This window comes from Diplotaxodon limnothrissa, linkage group LG18, assembly GCF_057381915.1.
Source record: "Diplotaxodon limnothrissa isolate DT_005_m linkage group LG18, D_limnothrissa_male_GT1.1, whole genome shotgun sequence".
Classification (NCBI taxonomy): domain Eukaryota; kingdom Metazoa; phylum Chordata; class Actinopteri; order Cichliformes; family Cichlidae; genus Diplotaxodon; species Diplotaxodon limnothrissa.
The window spans coordinates 17,422,997-17,443,012 of record NC_140613.1 but is presented as its reverse complement, the minus strand read 5'-3'; the positions used below and the strand labels follow the sequence as shown (position 1 = coordinate 17,443,012).

General features: G+C 41.5%; 1 protein-coding gene across 2 annotated transcripts in view; it reads left to right on the top strand.

The window, feature by feature from the left end:
• The first annotated feature begins 26 nt into the window (after positions 1-26).
• Positions 27-20,016, top strand: part of LOC146613389 (tensin-3-like) — a 30,213-nt gene continuing 10,223 nt past the window's right edge. The window contains exons 1-13 of one of the 2 annotated variants that reach the window (XM_085378876.1): positions 27-77; positions 5,577-5,744; positions 5,949-5,999; positions 6,167-6,289; positions 7,974-8,038; positions 9,146-9,229; positions 10,063-10,175; positions 10,677-10,737; positions 10,932-11,007; positions 11,097-11,226; positions 11,478-11,543; positions 13,353-13,454; positions 17,971-19,167. In XM_085378876.1, the coding sequence (XP_085235002.1) occupies positions 5,595-5,744; positions 5,949-5,999; positions 6,167-6,289; positions 7,974-8,038; positions 9,146-9,229; positions 10,063-10,175; positions 10,677-10,737; positions 10,932-11,007; positions 11,097-11,226; positions 11,478-11,543; positions 13,353-13,454; positions 17,971-19,167 (2,218 nt within the window). In that variant the 5' untranslated portion in view covers positions 27-77; positions 5,577-5,594. Of the gene's footprint in view, positions 78-4,715; positions 5,745-5,948; positions 6,000-6,166; positions 6,290-7,973; positions 8,039-9,145; positions 9,230-10,062; positions 10,176-10,676; positions 10,738-10,931; positions 11,008-11,096; positions 11,227-11,477; positions 11,544-13,352; positions 13,455-17,970; positions 19,168-20,016 lie in introns of those variants that run through there. The other variant, XM_085378877.1, reaches the window with a different exon arrangement.

Sequence of the window (20,016 nt, the reverse complement as noted above, 5' to 3'; positions counted from 1 at the left end):
GCTTAAACTTGCTTAAAAAAGGAGGAAAAGAAGACTCACCCCGAAAAAAAACAAGTCGTTGCTTTCACTTTAAAAAGGTAAGGCATGTTACCCGAAACAGTTCGCCAGAAGAAGACAAGAGTTTTAACTGGGGCTGGTCAGCGCTTTAAAAAGCGGGATGAGACTTCCACTCTGTGGAGAACTTTTCAACAGTCACACTGCAGTGAGGTCGTCCACAGAGTAAAACAGGGCAATGCTTTGTATTTACTTTGGCTAGAAACAGGGTGTGCGTGTGTGCGCGCTCTGGTGTAAAAATTCTGAAAACAGGCAAGCGAGTCATTCATTCTGATCAGATTTTTTAATGTCTTTATTTTTACATCATGTTTTTAAATAGAACTATTTAAATGCCTTTTACTGAAACTTCCTAAAGTCAGGCTTAGTAGTCTTTTTAGCTTTTAAACGTTTACCCCAGTGGATTGTATTCTGCAATAGCTATAATTTGGGGTTCCTTGCTGTTGTGGGCTATGGTCTGCTGAAGACCTTTTATAATGTGAAACATATGGGACTATGGAGGACTTGCGTCCAGTAGTCCAGAAAGCTTCAACAGAGATAGGGCCTACCTTTCTGTTTGGGGTGTTGTACTCGTGAACAGGTATTCGAGAGACATGACTGATTAAGAAAGTTTGTCTTTTTTCTCTCTGTCTGTCTTTTGAGCTAGAGCTGCTGCATGGTATGTGCAGCCTTAAGGCTATGATTCTCAGGCAGCCATTGTTGATGACATGCACAAGTGTCCTTACATGATAGCAGGTACAGAGTCTACGTCTTCCTGCGTTTACACCCTCTTGCAACTAGTTTGTGAGTTGTTGTGAGCATTTTACAGGCTGAACTCTTCCAAGATTTGGTTTAATTTAGAGTTGCATGACTAATATCTAACCCTCCAGGCGAAAAGAAATGAGTCAGAAACACAAAGAGTTATTATTATTATTATTTTGCATGACTGGTAACAGGAGGCACTTAGAAAGGGCTGGCAGAGCAACACATGAATGGGGATCCCGATAGTGTAGTTTGGACAGGTGGGTTGGCAGAGGGTTGGGACTATGTACTGTAAGCAGAACACTGTGATCCCAGCAGGAGACAGAGCAGTGGGGCATTTCATTTTGTCACAGCACCACTCTTTGTACATGTGCAAGTCATTAAACAGAGAGGAGACCTGGAGTATGAAAGCAATAAAGTGGCAAAAATTGTTTTAAAGAAAAAGAGAGGGTGGCGGGGATAGAAAAAGGGAGAGTGCTAACGTAATCCATTCTGGAGCACATTCCACGCTGACCCTGGGATTGAAAATGGTAATTAGGGACTGCTTTAGGAGCCTTCTGGGTGCACAGATTTGCTCAGAGCCAGGGCTGTCATTTTTATTTCCTTCAAAATGCCTCGTGAAAATGTGAGACAAATACATGCTAGAGTTCCAGAGTTACAAAATAAACGTACTAAAAATACTCCGCATCCACGTCTGTGGCTTTTTTCAATAGTTCTCAGGGCTTGTTTATTTCAGTCCTTCAGCAGTGAATGGGTGTCAAAGCCACAGCATAAACATACAGAGCCCCTGACAGGAAAAGGCCAGAACAAACTGTGGCCTTGTCCTTCTCTGGGCTCTTAAAGCCTGTCATGTCTCTGTGAGCATGTTATTCCACAGCATGGTGCCACACTCACGCCAAGTATGAATACATGGCGGTTTTCGAATGGTGAAGCTGATGGTATCAGAGTTATTAGAAGGCTGTTAGATGTAATCGCTAAATATTATCAGGAGACTCCAGCCACACGACAGAGGGAGAAAAAAACAAATGGGTTCTGCTTGCTGGAGAGGGCAAAGAAAGAATTAAAGCTAAATGCAGTGTAGGAAAACATTTTTGTCCGGCAGCAGCCTGCAGCCAGACTTCCTGAAGCATTTATGGCACTTTAGGTGTTACTCAGGTTTGCAGACAACAGCTTCAAAGGCTGTTAATTTTTCCAAATTCTCCCAAAGAGACAGCAGTGTTATGCATGTGTACCTGCTTTTTCCATAGGTATTTAATAGAGGACTTCTGCGTGCTGGGAAGTTTTGAGGTTTATCACATCAACTTTGGCTGAGGCAGCGCTCACTCTGTACCAGATAAAGCAAGCTTGATGATTTTTTTTTTTCATTTCAGTCCCATCATTTCAGTTTAATTGACCTGTGAAAATATTCGAGTTGTCTCAGAAATGGAGGTTGTTGCCGCAGCATGTCAATCACAGGACTGAAGTTTGAGCCAACAGAACCAATTTGGGAGTGTGAATGGGGGAAGGGTTGCCCTGATTGCTTTCATATGTGCGCTGTTTTTTTTTTTTTTTGTTTGTTTCGCTCCGTCTCATCTTGTTTCTTAGTGATTTGCAAGCTATCCGCTTGATTATGCATTGGGGAATTTAGTTAGGTAATACCGATTTGTTTTGGATTCTAATAATGGCTTGTAATGGAAATGTGTCATATTTTCAATAGGCTTTTACAAGCAAGAAAATAATGCATTGATTAGTTCAGAAAATCGCATATCCTGCACAAATTTTAAAGCTTAGGGTTTATTTGTCATTGTAGCAGTGATGTTTTCAGAAAAAAAAAAAATGCAGCATTCACCCTAAACTTGAAAATTACATTTTTCTTTCTTTAATCTCAACAAGCCTATTTCTTCTGCTAGTTTGTGCACATATTACGTTACATATTAAATTCACTAATGGAAAATCCAGTTAGGGATACTGTAGACAGCTTAATCACAAAGTTGCACATAAATCAGTTTAGTTGCCGAGGCTCTGCAGAGTCTTATTATTTGTGAGTGACAAGTATGTAAAGTTTTTGCCAACTCTTGTTATCACAATAGACTTTAAAATAAACAGCCATGAGGTCATTGCTCACATGATCAGGCTGTCATTTAACCCACAGGGCTTGCCCATGTCTGGATACAAAGACGGTCCTCATTGGTTTTTATGCCCTATTCCACGATGCCGCTTCTTTTATCTCATGGTTCACCTGTTCGTGCAGAGTGGAAGATTCCATGTGATGGCCAGGTGACGGGTGTGGCCCATTAAAGAGGCCTTCATCCCAGCACGCTTCACCGTACACTCCTCAACATTTCATTACTCATAAAGGAACGTTTGATTAATTCAATTTCAGCAAGGTTCCAGGTAAGAAAGGCATTTGGAATGAGTCGTAAGTGATGGTCATGCGTGTGTGAACGTGGCTGACAGCAGCAATGCAGCCTAATCAAGCACCTACCTGCAAGGGTTGGAGCTTGGGGAGCCAGACACACCCTAATCCCCCAACATCCTGACCTTAGTAAACCTGTTGCAGCTTGTTCACCGTAAAACCTGGCAACCTCGAATCTCTCTCCGTCTCCCGCACTCCTCTACCAGCCTTGCTCTCACAGTGCCATGGGTGGGCTCTGGATTTGAGTTCCTTGGTACTGCTTATTCTGTCTTTGTGAGCTAATGCTGTGCCTCAAACCAGGAACAAAAGCAGTCAGTGCAAATTAAAGACCAATTATCTTTAGTGCGTGCTGGGGCAAGCTGCTCTCGGTGGACTGAGTGAAGGGTGGGAGAATTGAGAGGAAAATGCCGATTACTGCAGTGCCGCTACACATGAATGTTTCATATGAAAAATCGAATACTACTTAGAAGTTCTGTCACGTGTTATGTCATTTTTAGATACTGGCTACATTTGCACATCTTTAGAGATCCGCCCATTTGAACTGGGTGGAAACCTTTCCTTTTTCACTCTGTTTAGTCTTATTCAATTTGGTGGTATAATTAAAAATTTATTAGTTTTTTGTTGGAAAATGTGCAGATTTTTTTTTTTTTTTAACTTTTGAACAAAGCCAGACTAAAGCTTCATTTTTTTTACTTTATGAACTTAAAAGCTATGTCTCTAAAGAAGAAGGGAACACGTTAGAGTTATGCTTTAAAATACAATTATACTGCTTCTTGCAGAAAATTGAGCCAGTATCATTCTTTGGTTAAGTTGATACCTCTTCCACACAGTTAGCACAGTACTTTGACACTTTCAAAATATTACGGGGCCTTCTTCCCATTGCCATGCCCTTGACGCAGAGCCTAAGTCCTGGCCTTTCTGTTCATTAATTTCCCATTAGTCAACAGTTTTTCCTTAAAGTCACTAGGGAAATAAACTAACCCGGTCATTAGCTTCAACGACCTGAGGACCTGAGCGCCTCCTCCAACAACACACACACTCACAAAAACACAGCACAGTCCCTACCAGTGATGACCTCTTCACATGGCCTCTTTCATTCCGCTCTGAGGGTTCATTTAAGCCATGGCTACACTGTTCCTGATTTATGGCTCCCTCACTGTGCCCGTTCAAAGTGATGGGCTGTAGCCTGCAGTCGTCTCAGAGTTAATTAATGGACGCATTCTCGACAGGATCGTTTAATCACAACAAACAACTGGGTTCAGTCAAGAAGAGCGATGATGATATCTTTGGCAGCTTTAGCAATGTGCTTCTGTTTTTGTGAGTGTGCTTGTGAAAAATTGAATATAAGATTCAGATTCTGTTGAACAGTAGTCTCTTACAAATGCAAGACAGGAGTATAAATCATTTCTTAACCCGGGATTTGGTTTCATTTACAGACAGTTTTCTGTTTATAAAATTTAACATAACACAGTTTTCCAAAAAGAAAAAAAATCTAGATCTCAAATCTTAGTTAATTAACTCTTCACTGATAGGAAATTAAATTGAAAGACAGATCAGTACTGGCTTTAATTTAAAATGTAAGAGCACATGAAGAACGAAAGAAACAAAGCTTAAGAATTGAAGACTTTAATTAATCAAAAACGTAATTTTTGGAACGATTTTACTCCCTTTTAATTTGAAAATTTCTTGTCACAAGCAGGAGACAGAATTCCGTAACCAAGCTGGATTTAGGTTTTCCACACTAACTTATGACTATGAGGTCAATTGGCAACAACTTGCTACTCTCTCGCTGCTGAGCTGTACAAAGTGACAAAGAGGCCGTACTAAGATACCGAGATAAGAGAGCAAGAGAAGAGTCTGTGGGATGTGTTGAGTAGCAGTGGGAGACTGGCTCTTCCTAGACCACCATAGCAGGAAGTTCATGGCCATGAGGTCACAGGGACACGCCGTCACTCAGGGATTTACAGAAACTGGTTTCAACCGGAGTTCTTTGAAAGTTTTCTTTGTCTTTGTCATTGTTGCTGTGGATCACTGACTGCGGTTCCTAGATTGCTCATGTCCAGTCTTCTCCTGTGTGTCTTTTTGCAGTCCAGAGAAGTTAATTATCTGTCGTGCTCAAAAGGTTAAAAAGATTGCGATATGTTGTATTGTCTAAGAGAGTATACTGTAGTATCTGTGGCACACACTGCTGACCGTTGCTGTGTAAACACAGTATGCTGTGTCATACAATCTGGCATTGAAGTCACTCCCTAAAGTTATCTATGAGAACATGTACACAATGACACAAGCTGAGGACTTTGAGCGTCAAATATTGACCTGAGTCACCTGCAGTGCTGTGAGACTGAAAGGCTTTTTCCTCCTGTGTCTCTGCTTGGATCTTTTTTAACAGGAAAGCCAAAGATTCATAATGGAGGAGGGATATGAACTCGACCTTACGTATATCACAGAGCGTATCATAGCTGTGTCCTTCCCCCGGGGGTGCTCCGAGGAGATCTACTCACACAACCTGAAGGATGTCACGCGTATGCTCAAGTCCAAGCATGCAGACAATTACCTGGTCAGTGCCGGTCCATTTGCTGCTTTCCCCTGGAAAGTGCTGTAACTGTGTTGAAAGTGTTGAAAGGTGGTGGGCTTTGATGTAATGTTGACTTGATCCCAGAGTGATTTCATGCATTTGTAAGAACTCTTGTTAAGGAAGAATGCAGAAATCTTAGAGACAACATTTTAAGACTTGTGCTTTGTTGTGTTATGTTTTCTTTAGATCATAAACCTGTCAGAGAAAAGACAAGATCTCTCTAGAATGAACCCAAAGGTAAGGCATCTGGCATTTACTTCAAATAGCGCAACTGTACACCTCTGTCAGTCTACTTGATTAACTCAGGCTAGTGAGCTAATGTGAGCAAGATATTATTGATTTGTAAAGCATAGGGACAGAGGATGATGAGTGTGTATGTGTGTGTCTAATGGTGTTGTTTTTAGACCCTGGATACAGGTTGGCCTGACCTGCATGCTCCACCTTTGGATAAGATCTGCACCATTTGTAAGGCCATGGAGAGCTGGCTCAATGCTGATCCGCTACATGTGGCTGTTATACACTGCAGGGTGAGCACCTACAGAACCTTTATACAAATATAATATTGTAAAACATAGAACAGTTTAAGACTAAGTGTGATTCGATCAGATTCGGTTAACATCTACTGAACTGTCTGTCATGAGAATGTGGTTTTACATGTTTGCTGAATCTGGGTAAGTGCAAACCAGTGAAACAAGAAAGGAAAAACACACAATAAGCAGAAAACAGTTATGTGAAATAAACAATGTGGTTCTGCAGTGTGGTGCAAAAGTCACAAGGCACCTGTTCATTTTAATGCTTTGCTATGGGAAACAGTGATTTATTGGAATATGTGCAAAAATGCTTGGAAATACAATATATAGACAAACAAATAAACAAAAAACAGAGTTTGTGCAGTTCTTACAAACTTGAATGTCAGCAAGTTGCTACGACCACCTTTATTCTTTGACACAGCCAGAATTCGATTGGGGAAGATTTCTTCTAATTTCTATTACTGGTCCTCAGGAATAGTTCTACAGGCATCTTGAAGGACATTCAAAGTTCATTTTTGGATGTTCTTAATCAAGATGATCCCAAACTGTTTCAGTAATATTGAGGTCGGGGTTCTGGGGAAGTGACTCCATGACTGATAGTGTTCCATGTTGTATTTTTCTATCCAGGTATGCTTTTACTGCATTTACAGTGCGATAAAGCATAATCAGATGCTTTCCAGATGGTATTAGATAATTGATCAAAATCTGATGAATCAAAATCTGATGGTATTTTTCTGCAGTCATAATTTCATCAATTTTGGTAAGATCCCCAACACTATTGGCTGAAATAGAGCCTCATACCCTGAAAATACCTCCGCCGTGCCTCATAGATTGCTGTAAACACTCACTCCACAGCAGTTTGGTCACCTCCGTACAACAGATGAAACTAAAAATCTCAAATTTGCCCCTCATTTTCTGTTAGGTTGTTGTGTAATTTGGCACACCTCAGCCTTTTTTCTCTGTTTGCCTTAATTAAGAAGGGCTTCTTGACTGCCACCTTTCATCCACAGAGACCATTTCTGATGAGGATTTGACAAACAATAGATGGATCAGCTTTCCAAAGAGCTTATAGCTCTTTGGAAAGTTTCTTATATGTGTAAACACTATTAATGTATATATAACTGTGTTATCCCTGGCAGTTTGCTAATAATAAAGTATCTAAAGATAAAGATCTTTGCTAAGTTGTCTGATATGTGTAGACACTACACTGGTTCACCCCTTAAGTTGGTACATTTTTACACTTGAATGATTCTTAGGTCAGTGTTAAATGGGTTGGCAAACAACCAAAAAAACATTCATCTGAAAATAGCTAAGTACACGGACTGGATGACTGGACTGAAAATGAATAAGCAGCAAATAGCCAAAGGAAAGCTTGAAAGACCTCCAGAAAGCCTGGAGAAATGTTGCTCAAGACTACCTTAAAACATTTTATCTTAAAAATAACATTTAATCTTTACAAAAAAAAGTCTGGCTCAGTGGAAGCAAAATATAAAAGAAATGAGAGGTGACTCATGACTTTTGGACAATACTGTTCGTTTGGCTGGAACTTGTGTTTATGAAGACTGTGGGGGGCCTTTTGGCTTTGGTTTCATTTTTAGTAAGACTGCTGCGTGTGTAGTGAATCATCTCCTGTTTTTTTTTTTTTTTTTTTTTTTTTTGTTTTGTGTGGGGTTTTTTTTAGGGTGGCAAGGGTCGAATTGGCGTTGTCATCTCATCGTTTGTGCATTTCACTGACGTGTCAGCCAGGTAACCAACACACTTCTCATGTTTTGTTACTATAAATGATGTTTTTTCTTTTTGCTCTGAAGTCATGGCTCATCATGCTATGTGCGACCGCTCACTTCTGGTGGTGAAGCAGTATGAACAACAAACCACAGCAGTTCACGAAGACTCGATATGTTGTGTTTTTGTAGACGATAAGCAATGTCAAACCAACCACCAGTGGTTTATTCACCTCCTTTAATTTCGGGTTAAGGTGAATCAGAAAGTGAGTCAAAAGAAAAGTCACTTCTCTCCGATTCAAAGAAAAGCCACACAATTTAAGCAATGAATCACCCCGTATTGAATTGCGTGAATCAACTTAGAAACATGTTAGTTACTTAAATGCCTTCTAGCCACAGTGTCAGTTTCAATGTATTTTTTTATCATGAAGAAAACGGATTATAATTTTCTGACCAAGCAAGCAAATTCGGAAGTGCCGAAGGTTTAAGTAAGGGCTGATATTGACACGACCTGCTGATATGGCATTGCGTAGATTCTTTCTGCACACAGCAGACAGTGTGGCATGGCCATATATTGGCTCTTAATTCAGACAGTTTGTGCATTTCTTAGCACTTTTCTTTCCCACTTCCCACTGAGGAATACCATTGCAGTAAGGTGAATGTGAAAGACAGGGGGCAAAAGAGAGGTAGAGAAAGAGACAGGAAAACACAATGGGACAGATTTACAAAGGAATAGATTCCGGGGTGGGGGGGAGGAGATGAGCGAGATGGCCGATGACAGTAACAGAGCTTTGGTGAAAGGGCTCCAGAGCCTGTTGGTTTTAGGTCTGTCTGAATAGCCAAGCTGCGCACACACTCTGGCCTCTCTGTGTCCTCCTCTCCCCCTCTGTGTTTACTTAAAGCTGGCATTCCCTTCCTCTCTGTTGGAATCCTCTGTTTCTCTGGTTACTTTCCCTCTTGTCTATGCATGTATGCATGCATGTGTGTGTGTGTGTGTGTGTGTGTGTGTGTGTGTGCATTGCCTTAATTGGATGTTACAGTCCACACTATTCAATTATAGAGGAGAGTATAATCTTTCTCTTGAGTCATAATTACCTAAAGCGTTTTACGCGTCTCTCTCTTTCTGTCAAAGTGCTGACCAGGCGTTGGACCGCTTCGCCATGAGGAAATACTACGATGATAAGGTCTCAGCTCTGATGACACCTTCACAGAAGCGGTAAGACCCAAAACATAAGCACGCCCTTCCGTTTGGTAATAGAGCTCTAGCAGTGTGTTTGGCTCCTCATTGACCCACCTCTCCATCCAAACAATCAGATCCCAGACCCAGCTGATACCATACAATTCATTCAGTCCCCATGCTGTTTGTTTACTTTTTGAGCTGACAGCTAGTCATTGTTTATCATTTTAATAGGATCCCATGGTAACCTGATGTAATCGTAAACCTACATATCTCGCTCGCACTCATGGCTCTTGGGCAAAACTGGTTTATCATTTCTGTCTAGTCTCTTTGCTTATCAGTGATAAACAGTAATGATGACAGTTACTGTTTTCTAGAGATGCTAGACAGCAGATTCTGATTTATTTCAACAGAGTCGTGTTGGCCGTTTTCTTTTTCCCCCCCTCACATATTTAGCATAAGCAAAGCTGATGTGCCATTCTCACCTTGCAAAAAAAGCAAATAAGCCTGTTTTTCCAAAATGCTGAAGTGCTGTCAGGTTTGGAAAAAATATCTTAGCGATATCACTTTACCTGTGAAAAATACATCTTTTTTTACAGAAAGGTCTGTAATAGAATCAGGGGTATTTACTAGGCAAGGTCAATGTAATGAAAAGATATTATCAAGTTGCATTATGGGTGTTGAATGAGCCAACATTTGGAGACTGACTGTAGTGGCTAAACGACAGGATATCTTGGCTTCAATGAACAATGACATTGTTCTTTTTATATCTCACTTTTCAGTCCCCCTTCGCATTGAATATGTAATACTAAATCACTGAAGCAATACAAAGTCTTGTGTAATGTTGATATCCACCTCCGCTTTCCTCTCAGGTACGTTTGGATCCTCAACAGCCTGCTAAGCGGATCCATGAAGATCAATGCCTCCCCCTTGTTCATGCACTGCGTCATCCTTCACGGGATTCCAGATTTCAACTCCGCAAGAGGTTAAACACATATTGTTTATCACTGTATATTGTTTCAAAGAAAATACCATCACTTCTAGCATGGCACAAAGAAAGGAATTCGGAGACAGCCACATCAGAGTTCGAGGGGTAAACAAAAGTGGAGTCTGATTGGAACCGTGTCTCTCTTTTTCCAACTCTCACAAGCATGCTCAAACAGATAGAGGTTGTTTACATAAACAGAACTGAAGAAATGAACTTCCCAGTTCCAAGTGAAACCATGGGAACACACACATGCGCATTTTCGTGTGTACACGTAAATTGCTGTTTTCACTAATTTTACTGAAACAACAAAAAGGTTTTCATCACATCGTGGAGCTCAAATCCCTTTCTCACAGCAGCAGCTTATCACACTTCAGCTGTGAGCAAAACAAGCCAGGAAGCATCTCCTGAATATTTTAGCTAACTGGTTTCTCGAGGTCTTGATAAGAAGGAACCTGTGACTAACATTTTGAAAACACTTTGTCCTTTTTTTATATATAGTGTGCTGTCCTTACATCAAGGTCTACCAGGGAATGCAAGCAGTGTATTCATCTGGATTCTAGTAAGTAGCTTACACATGTGGTACAGTAATTTGAACATTATAGTTTACTTCAAAGTATGTAGGAAGGCTTTAAAGCAGTTTTCTGTTTTAGTTAGTTTAATGTTAATTTGAATTAGTTACTGCTTTCTGTAAATATCTGTAATTGCTTCCACACTCCGGCTCCATGCGACAGACTTCTGTTGTTTTTGTTTAAGTCACATTGGTCCAGGCCACAGAGACCGTGTATGCATCATGCTGGAGCCTGCGCAGCTCCTAAAAGGGGACATCATGGTAGGGAAAAAAAACAAACTGCGTTTTCAGAAGTTGCGAAATCTGCGCTTTTGTATTCATTGTGACATTTGTTTTTTTGTCTCTCGTAGATTAAATGCTATCATAAAAGTGAGGTGACTTCAGAGCGTGAGGTTATTTTCCGGGTGCAGTTTCACACGGGAGCAGTACAGGGTTACAACCTGATGTTTGAAAAAGAGGACATGGAGACTGCCAACAAAGGTAGACCTAGAAAAAAAAATCCCATGAACAGATCTCATCACCCCGCTGATAGTAAACAGCAACTCCTCAACTCTGCACAGCATCTGCGAGGTTCAGCTTGAACTTAATTTAGACATGCTGCTTTTAGACCAATAATTTGGTTTCCCCAAACATGTTACAATTACCGAGAGAGCTGCAAACTAACAGCAACTTTCATCTTACTGGTTCTGGCTCTCATTTATGCACTTCTCTCCTTTGTGCTGTCAATTCAGACCCCAGATTTCCAGATTATGGTAAAGTGGAGCTGGTTTTCTCCGAGGGACCAGAGAAGATCCCAGGTAGACTTCTAACTCTTTATCTTTATTTAAAATTACTATAGGGAGTAGTAGGAAAATTTGAAAACCAGATACAATGTTCTCTTCTACTTTTTTACGTGCTGTCCCCTCCTCTGGTCATCTCCCTCTGCCCCCTGATGAGAAGGGAAATGTAGTGTGAAGTGTGTGCTGACAGAGAGGCAAAGAAGCACAGCATGAGCTGCAACAGAGGCCCCACAAACTATGTGGGGCCTCTGTGCAGGTCTGGTATACAATGAAATGTATATATTTCTATTGTCTGCTCTGTTTTTGATTAAGTCTTTTGGTCATCAGCCATATTGTGGTGGCACTTTCTATTACAGCTTGGTAATAATGTGGTTCCTGAGGGGTAATAAGAAGGTAATAATATGGAAATAACAAGTTATTAACACTTAAATACCAAGAATACCGAGTAATAACTAGGTAATATGTTCTGTCAACAGTGGTTATACTTGAGTAATATTAAACTGATATTTACATATTTAGGAAAGAAGTGTGGAAACAAACTGCATTGGTTGACAGCACTACTTAGTAATAAAATAGGGCTATAAGTTATATAATAACAATATAATCACCTTCTAGCAATAACATAGTAACATCTGAGCATGTGAATTTTTATATACTGAAATATACTGAATACTAATATTAGTTGATTGTGCTTTGTTTCTCCTCTAAGGTAGCAGTTTAAATATTGTTTTTGCCGCTGTGGCTAATGACGTGGACAATGAGCAGTAGTTTATGGGTAATAACCAGCAATCATGAGTGTAAAATACAAAACTTCACATTTTTAGTAATGTTTCCTGCATTTAAACCTAGGACTCTAAAAATATGTCAGTATTTGCTAGATGTAAGTAAATAATAATGACTCAAGCGTGGGTTTATGCTATACAGCTTATTTGTTGCTACACTAATAGAATACAGGCCACTCTGGTTCTGACAAGAGTTGAGTAAATGCAAGAAGAAAATGAGCACCCTTTAACATCCTGACCATATGACAGCTCAGCTTGGCTGCCTTTTAATAATAAAACAGTTTCTCTGAATATGAATTTGCGTTTTCATTTGTAATAGCATTCAGCCTGTTTGAAGTTACATATTCTACCAAGGTTACCAAGCTGTAATAGAAAGAGCTACCAATAATATTTTTGCTGATGATTTGGGGTCTTAAATAAAAACCTTAATTTTATTTTATCTTAGTTTGTAGTCAGCCCACAAATTAAATAAAATAGTTTCTTTAAAAGGCAGCACGGTGGCACGGTGGTTAGCACTGTTGCCGCACAGCAAGAAGGTCCTGAGTTCAATTCCACCATCAGGCCGGGGCCTTTCTGTGTGGAGTTTGCATGTTCTCCCCGTGTTTGCGTGGGTTCCCTCCGGGTACTCCGGCTTCCTCCCACCATCCAAAGACATGCAGCTTGTGGGGATAGGTTAATTGGATAATCCAAATTACCACTAGGTGTGAAAGTGAGTGCGAATGGTTGTCTGTCTCTGTGTGTTGGCCCTGCGACAGACTGGCGACCTGTCCAGGGTGTACCCCGACAGCTGGGATAGGCTCCAGCCCCCCCCCCCCTGCGACCCTGAAAAGGATAAGCGGAAGTGAATGGATGGATGGAGTTTCTTTAAAAAATAAAAATGTTCAGAAATGACATGGCTTTCCTGCTATCAGATTAATGAGAAGGGTCAGTGCTACTTTCCAGTCACTTTACGATATATATGACACTACAGCCAGCTTAACATAGCATGCAAACTGGACAGTAATGTGTGTGTTTGTTTGTTTTTTTTGGGGGTTTTTTATTCCAGGTGCTGACAAGTGGAAAAATGGAGGAGATGTTATTGTGGACTACAACACAGCAGATCCTCTAACTCGCTGGGACTCGTACCAGAACATCTGTGATGGCGAAGGTACTGTTGTGATGCCTCAGTGGTCTTTACATGACTCACAAGACTAGTATTCATCCAACTTTATTTCCTTATCATTTTCCCAGCTTGCAGTGCGTTCTTTCTCTTTTACATTTACATGAACACATGCACCCTTTTTTTTTTTTTTTTTTTTTTTTTTTTTTTTCCCTCTCTTGGTTATTAACCCCCCTTGACAGGGCCTGTTGTGCATGTTAGTGAGTGGCTACAGCGTGATCGCAATAACATCGACGCAGTCACCACTACATGTTATGGGTGTTTCTATAGGAGTGGGACTTCAATCCAAGTTATGACACTTTCGAAGCTAAACTTACCTTTTAGACTTCAGGGTGATGGAGATGGCATGGAGTGTGTCTGTGTGAGGGAGAGGGAGGATTGTTGTTGTACGCAGGAAATGCTGGGTTCAAAGGAAGAGCAGTCAGTTCTCAGGAGATTTCTGTTTTGTTATTTCATGAAATGAAAGGCATGCTTTAACCCACTCACACATACACACTCTCACTACCGCCCACACACATACACACGCACATATATATATATATATATATATATATATATATATGTGCGGGTATATATACATTCTCTCACACACACACACACACACAGAGCCACCCTGTCAGGGCGTCCCGTCCTAGCTGTGGTTGTTGCTCTCCACTCGACCACAGAATTCACAACAACCTCCCAGAATAGAGCAACGTGGTAGTGGCATTAAAACACAGATCCACCCTGTTCCAGAATTCATTGAGTGTTTTTATAAGCTAAGTTCAGCATGCCTTTTTTTTTTTTGCTTTTTTTTTTTTGCTTTCATTTGAAATACTCCAATAGATTTCTTCATGCTCACTTGTGGGAATGCAATAAAAACACAACCACTCAAATTTAAGAATTCATCAAAGCAAAGCAATGACAACAACAAAGAAGCATTTTTTTCTATTGCCTCGATTCCCGAGCATTCATGTGGGATATTTACAGCCTTATTTTTCTCATGTAAACGCTACATTTGAGAAGCAAGACTAGGAGCTTTGTTGGAATTCTACATCCACTTACCACCCCGTCTTCTGGCAGGACTAGTTTACCTCCGTGAGGCTGTCACTCGGAGCTTCTTCAGGAGGAGGAAGTCTAGGAAACGTTTGCCACTTTAGTGCTAATATTTTGAAAAGAAAACCTCATTTACTTCAGTGGCTTTTCTTCAATCGTCAGTGTGTGTTTATCTCCTTGTGTGAATTGATGGCTAACAAAATTGTTAATTCAAGAAAGGTTGTTGACTATTTATTTTTTTTATTTTTTTTAAATGTATGTGGCGGCAGTGTTGGTTTTTTTTGTTTTTTTGGTTTTTTTTTTTGGTTTTTTTTTTAAAATTTAAATAGAAAGGCGGATATCCATGGAAATGTCTCCTCTTTGCTGTAAATAATCCAGCATTTTTCATTGGACTTTTTCCCTAATTAAATGCACTTCTGTATAATATGGTCACAGCAACCAATATGTAATGTCCTAATTATAACATAGAATACAAATAGTTCAAAAATGTTAGTCCACATTAAATGAAAGCAGATCCTGTAAAAGTTGATTAAATGGTTTTGGAAAGGTTTTGAATGATACTTTGATACTTGAAATCCTCTGACAAATTAACTAAAAAAATGGATAGATGTCTTTTTTTTTATTTCTTTTTAAATCATAGACGGTTACATTTTGTTTTTGTCTTCTTCTGAAGTGATGATTTGGACTTGAGGGTGAAGTGTCAAATTAACTATGGAGCAAGCTGTGTTATTTGCCAAATTACATTCACTTTATTTTAAAAATAAGCTACAAAATGCACAAATCCTATAAAACTGTTTAAAAGGTCAAGTTCAGTGACATATTAGTTGAGTGTCTAGTGTTTCTTTCCTCTGTAAAGTTGAGCATCTTAACATGAGATGGGAGATTGACTCATATTTGGAAGAATCGCATGAACTTTAATTTTCAACACTTGTGCATTGGTTTTATGAAGCGTGGAGAATCTCAATTTAACTAAGTATATTGAATTTTAGGAAAGACTAGCATCAGATATACACCTATAAAATGAAACCTTTGACTTAAGGCACTGAAAGACTGTATCTCTTCTGTTTCTGATTACTGTGTTGACCATGTCAACTCCAAAACTAAGAAAATAAAACTTTCCTCATGGTGAGATACTGCTAGGGTTGAGTATTGTTCAATAATAGTCATTATTTGTTCATCTCTTTGTACAGTGGAATTTAAAGTGATTCCCTGTGTGCGGCAGTATACAGATCGTAGGCACATGCAGAAGGCTGGGTGGAAGCAAATGAGGATGCTCATCATCATTATGTGTTTGACTCACATTTTTGGCATTCGTGGGGTGCAGGATGGTAGTAACTGAGAAGGAATGGAAAGGGTTGGGTAATTGCATAGGCATACACAACCAGACCTCCTCCTGTGATACAAAAGCAGCTGGAGGAGCAGTCCTGGTTTCGCTGCTTTCGTGCACTGTAATTGGTAGATTATTCAGAGACTGACCATACCACAACAGCCAAAATGATGAATGCTTGATGTAAATGGTTTGACTGATTTTCTTAGGTTTGCTACCTAAAAACACGTTTGGTAAACCATCTATGGCTTTCTTAATGTCAAGATTGGTAAAACTGTTTTGAAAACAATGCGTGAACCCCGTAATTGGGTTTGAGGCACATCTGTTTCTTGCCTGCATTGTGCATGAGGGCATCGGGCGTGTAATTTCACGACACACAAGAGTAAAAGAAAAACAAACTTGGCTGCCACTTTTCGTGAAATTTGCCCCGAGGTCCCTGCAGACGCTAATGACTGCTTTAATTGAAAAGTGTCTTTTTGAGGAGCGAAAATTTCTTGAAGTACAAGAATGTTGTTTTCATTCTTTGATCTTCTCTGGCCTGCCCTCTCTCTTTTCTTTCATTCCCTGATTTTTTTTTTCTTCTTCCCCCTCTTCTCTCCCCTATGGGGTAGTCCCCTAACGCAAGGCAAGAGGTTGAGGCGGGCTGGTTTCCTCCAGCCCGCCTCAGCTCCTTAGTCCCGCCTCACTTGTTTACATTCCTCTGCCCTTATTTGGAAAACTCAAGGTCTCCCCTCGCCACCACCCCAGCCCTCCCTCTTCCCTTGTATAGAGTGCAAACACCTTCCTGGCAGTGAAAGAAAGCAGGGCCAACTTATTCGAAGTCTCTGAATTTGCCCCTTACGATTACCTGCGTGTTAAAAACAATGTCTGCTCCTCTGTGCATTCATCGCCTGTTCAGCTCTTCAAGTTTTATTTCACCGGAGGCTGGGATTGTCTTGTTTGCTTACCTGGCAGGGACCGTGAAGGTAAGAGATTTTATTCTGCAGCCAAATGGGTGGCCATGAAGGAGGCGGCAAGGTGTGGGGGGGTGGTGATGATGAGAGGGATTGATGAAGAAAGATGGCTAGTATTCAGATTCAAACCCGCTTAAACCTTAGTAGAAGGAATTTCCACTAAGACTGGGGGGGAAAAATCCCAGCAGCACATGCCTGAAAGCAGTGTTAAAAAGTGCATTTTGTGTGACGGGAGGGACAAATCATGCAGAGAGAGGGAGGGGGGCTTTTATCATGCATGTCTGGCATTCATATCCTCTGGTTGTGGATTGACTGAAAAGCAAGTACTTTAAAGCAGTAGGCTAAGGAAGAATTGTAGGAGTCATGTTCCCTGCTCTCTTTTGTTGTAGCGGAGGGAGAGTGACAGTGAGACGGCAGTTCTGCTTACTTGGCAACATTGTTCCCTCACCCTTGGAATTCAACTCCAGACCTCATTTTGCAAGATGTCTAGCGTGGCTGAAACCAGACTTTTCTATTGTCGTGCATGCCGTGATTTAGCTCGGCCTTTCAAAATGACTGACCTCTTGAGATTTATCTGTTACTTCTGAGGATTAAGGAGCTTGTTTGGACATATGCTGAGGGTCAAGGGGCAAGAGCGAGGGAGTTGGGTGGCTTCATCACAGCTGGGTGAGGAATGCAGGGGTCAGAGAAGATCCACAGCTGTCCGACTGTTGCAGCAGCAGATAGAAGACTTCACATCTCATATATAATCTATATAATGAAGAACACCTTTTGCCTGTTATACACGCTACTCTACTACTGCTACTACTAAACAAGCACTCTAACAGTTGGCCTATTGGGAATGGATGAGTGGAATATCTTTAGTTGAAGTAAGTTTAGATTACAGAAAAAATATGTGGTTGAGTCTACATAACATTACACTTTTTTCCCAACACATCTAATTTAATGGCTTGTCTCAGTTCAGTATTATAAGTCACATCTCTCTCTTCTTGTACTCTGTGTTGTAGTCTCTGTTGTCATGGTCATGTGAGGCGTGAGTGTTTGGCGTCTGTAGCGAGTCTTCTCGTTAACAGAGTCTTCTCTTGTCTGTGGTTTCTTGTCCCGTTTGTGCGTCTCTGCTGTTTGTGCGTCTCTGTGTGTGCCCATACCAGCTGACTGTATGAAGCGCCGCATCTCTTCTGTTTTGCAGCACCACGATCTCAAGGCCTAACACAGGACAGGACGGCAAACAAGAGGAGCCCCACCAGAGGAAACGTCGCGCTGGCCCAAGGGCCGCGCACAACCTCCGCAACCTCTAGCCCTGACCACAGTGACCACGCTCTCTCTGTCAGTAGTGACTCAGGCTTATCTAGCACTTCCCTGTGGGCGGACAAACCCACGCCTGTCGCCAGTGCTACCACCACCACCACCACCACCTCCGTCAAAGCTAACCAGGGACCAAGTCAGCAGGAAAAGGTCCAGCTAAAGCACCTCCTGAGTGGTTTTGGCCTTGAGGATCCGTCACTGGAGGAGATGACTGACGAAGGCGCTAGAGTGGGCGTCCAGCAGGTAGTCCCAGCGCAGGTGCACATCAATGGAGACCCACAACCCCGAGAGAGGGAAACAGACATTCTTGATGATGAAGTCATTACAGGTCACGATCTGCACAGTGTGGACAGCTTGGGAACCTTGTCGTCATCGTGCCACAAGAGCAGCCAGAACTCCCTGCTGTCAGATGGCTTTGGGAGTCCTGGAGGAGAGGAGCAGCAAAGCCAAAGCCAGCACCACATCCACCATATCGCACCTCATCCTATCGAGGACTATGAGAGATCCTATGCTGAGGCTAGAAGGGGCTGTCTGAGCTACAGGAGCAACTCTATAGCCTCCTCTAATCCCAGCAATGCCCCTGTACCCCAGCAGCATGTCTACAGACAGGGAAGCTATTCCACACAGTCCTGGGTTCGGCAGCAGCAAATGGTTGCCGCGCAACACTTTACCTATATGCCAGAGGATGGAAACGATGCAGATCGATTCCACCGGAACAAGCAGGGTGGTAGTCTACCTAAAGCAGGCCTGCCCACTGAACCACAGGGCCTTACCAGGGACTCCGCAGCAGATCTTATTAGAAACGCAGCACCCCACAAAGAACAAACGTCGATAAACAACAACAATAACAACAAACGGGATGAGGAGTTCAAATCTCTCACGAAGGACATCGACAACTCCATCGACCAGCTCAATCAGCTGATCATGGACCTGGATCCCACGTTTGTGCCGAGCCACGGCAGCTCCATTAAGAGAAAAGGTGGAACACCGGTTAACGGCTCGGTCGGCAAATGTTCAAACGGCATCAACCTCAGATTCAGCGATAATAACTCAGCAGACCTGAAAAGCACACAGCAGACAGGTAAGATAGTCAGTCTGGGTGTGGTGGTGGTGGTGGTGGTGGTGGTGATGGTGTTGATGTGGTGTTGTCCTGGAAAAAAACGTGTGACTAATCTCAGACAGGAAGTTGTTTGCCTTGATACAGCAAATAAACACAGAAAAAAAAAATATAAGCAGCAAGACCTATTTCATCCCAAGTTGTTTTTCTCCAGCACCATCCACTTTTCTTCCACTTCACTCAAGAGCGAACATAACAAAGCACACCTTCTCTCCCCTTCCCACCTGGCGTGTTTTAGGGGCAGAAATAGCAGGGTTGTTGCCAGGTTTTCAGATGTTTTCAGATATTTTCAGAGGAAAGAGCGCTGTCCTGACTTGTTTTTAGCTGTGTGTTTAGCTATCTGAGGGCGGGATCAATGTGGTACATGAAGACAGACAGAGCAGCTATCGTCCTCTCTTCTGAACCTTACCGTCTCAGTGTTTGTTAATAGAGATTTCATCGTGTGCACACAGATATGTCCACAATCAGTGACTATCGTGCACCGAAAGCTCGTTGTGTATAGATGTTCAAAGCACCACATTTGAAATGTGCACTTCATTCCTTCATTTAACATTAATCATCTTTATTGCGTGCCGGTTGTAGTCAGCATCACGCTTCCATCTTTTCTTTTGAGTTCTTATCCATGATTCTGTGACGCTGAAACATCTGCTTTGATTGTTGTTAGACTTGCTGAGCAAACACGGGTTATGCAACACGATGGCTATAGTATCTACAACGATAAAGTTATTTCCTCTTTCTTCAAGTTGAAACTGATTCCTGGAGTCATGCTGAGATTCTTGAAAAGCTGCAAAAGAATTCACATTATCTCCTTCC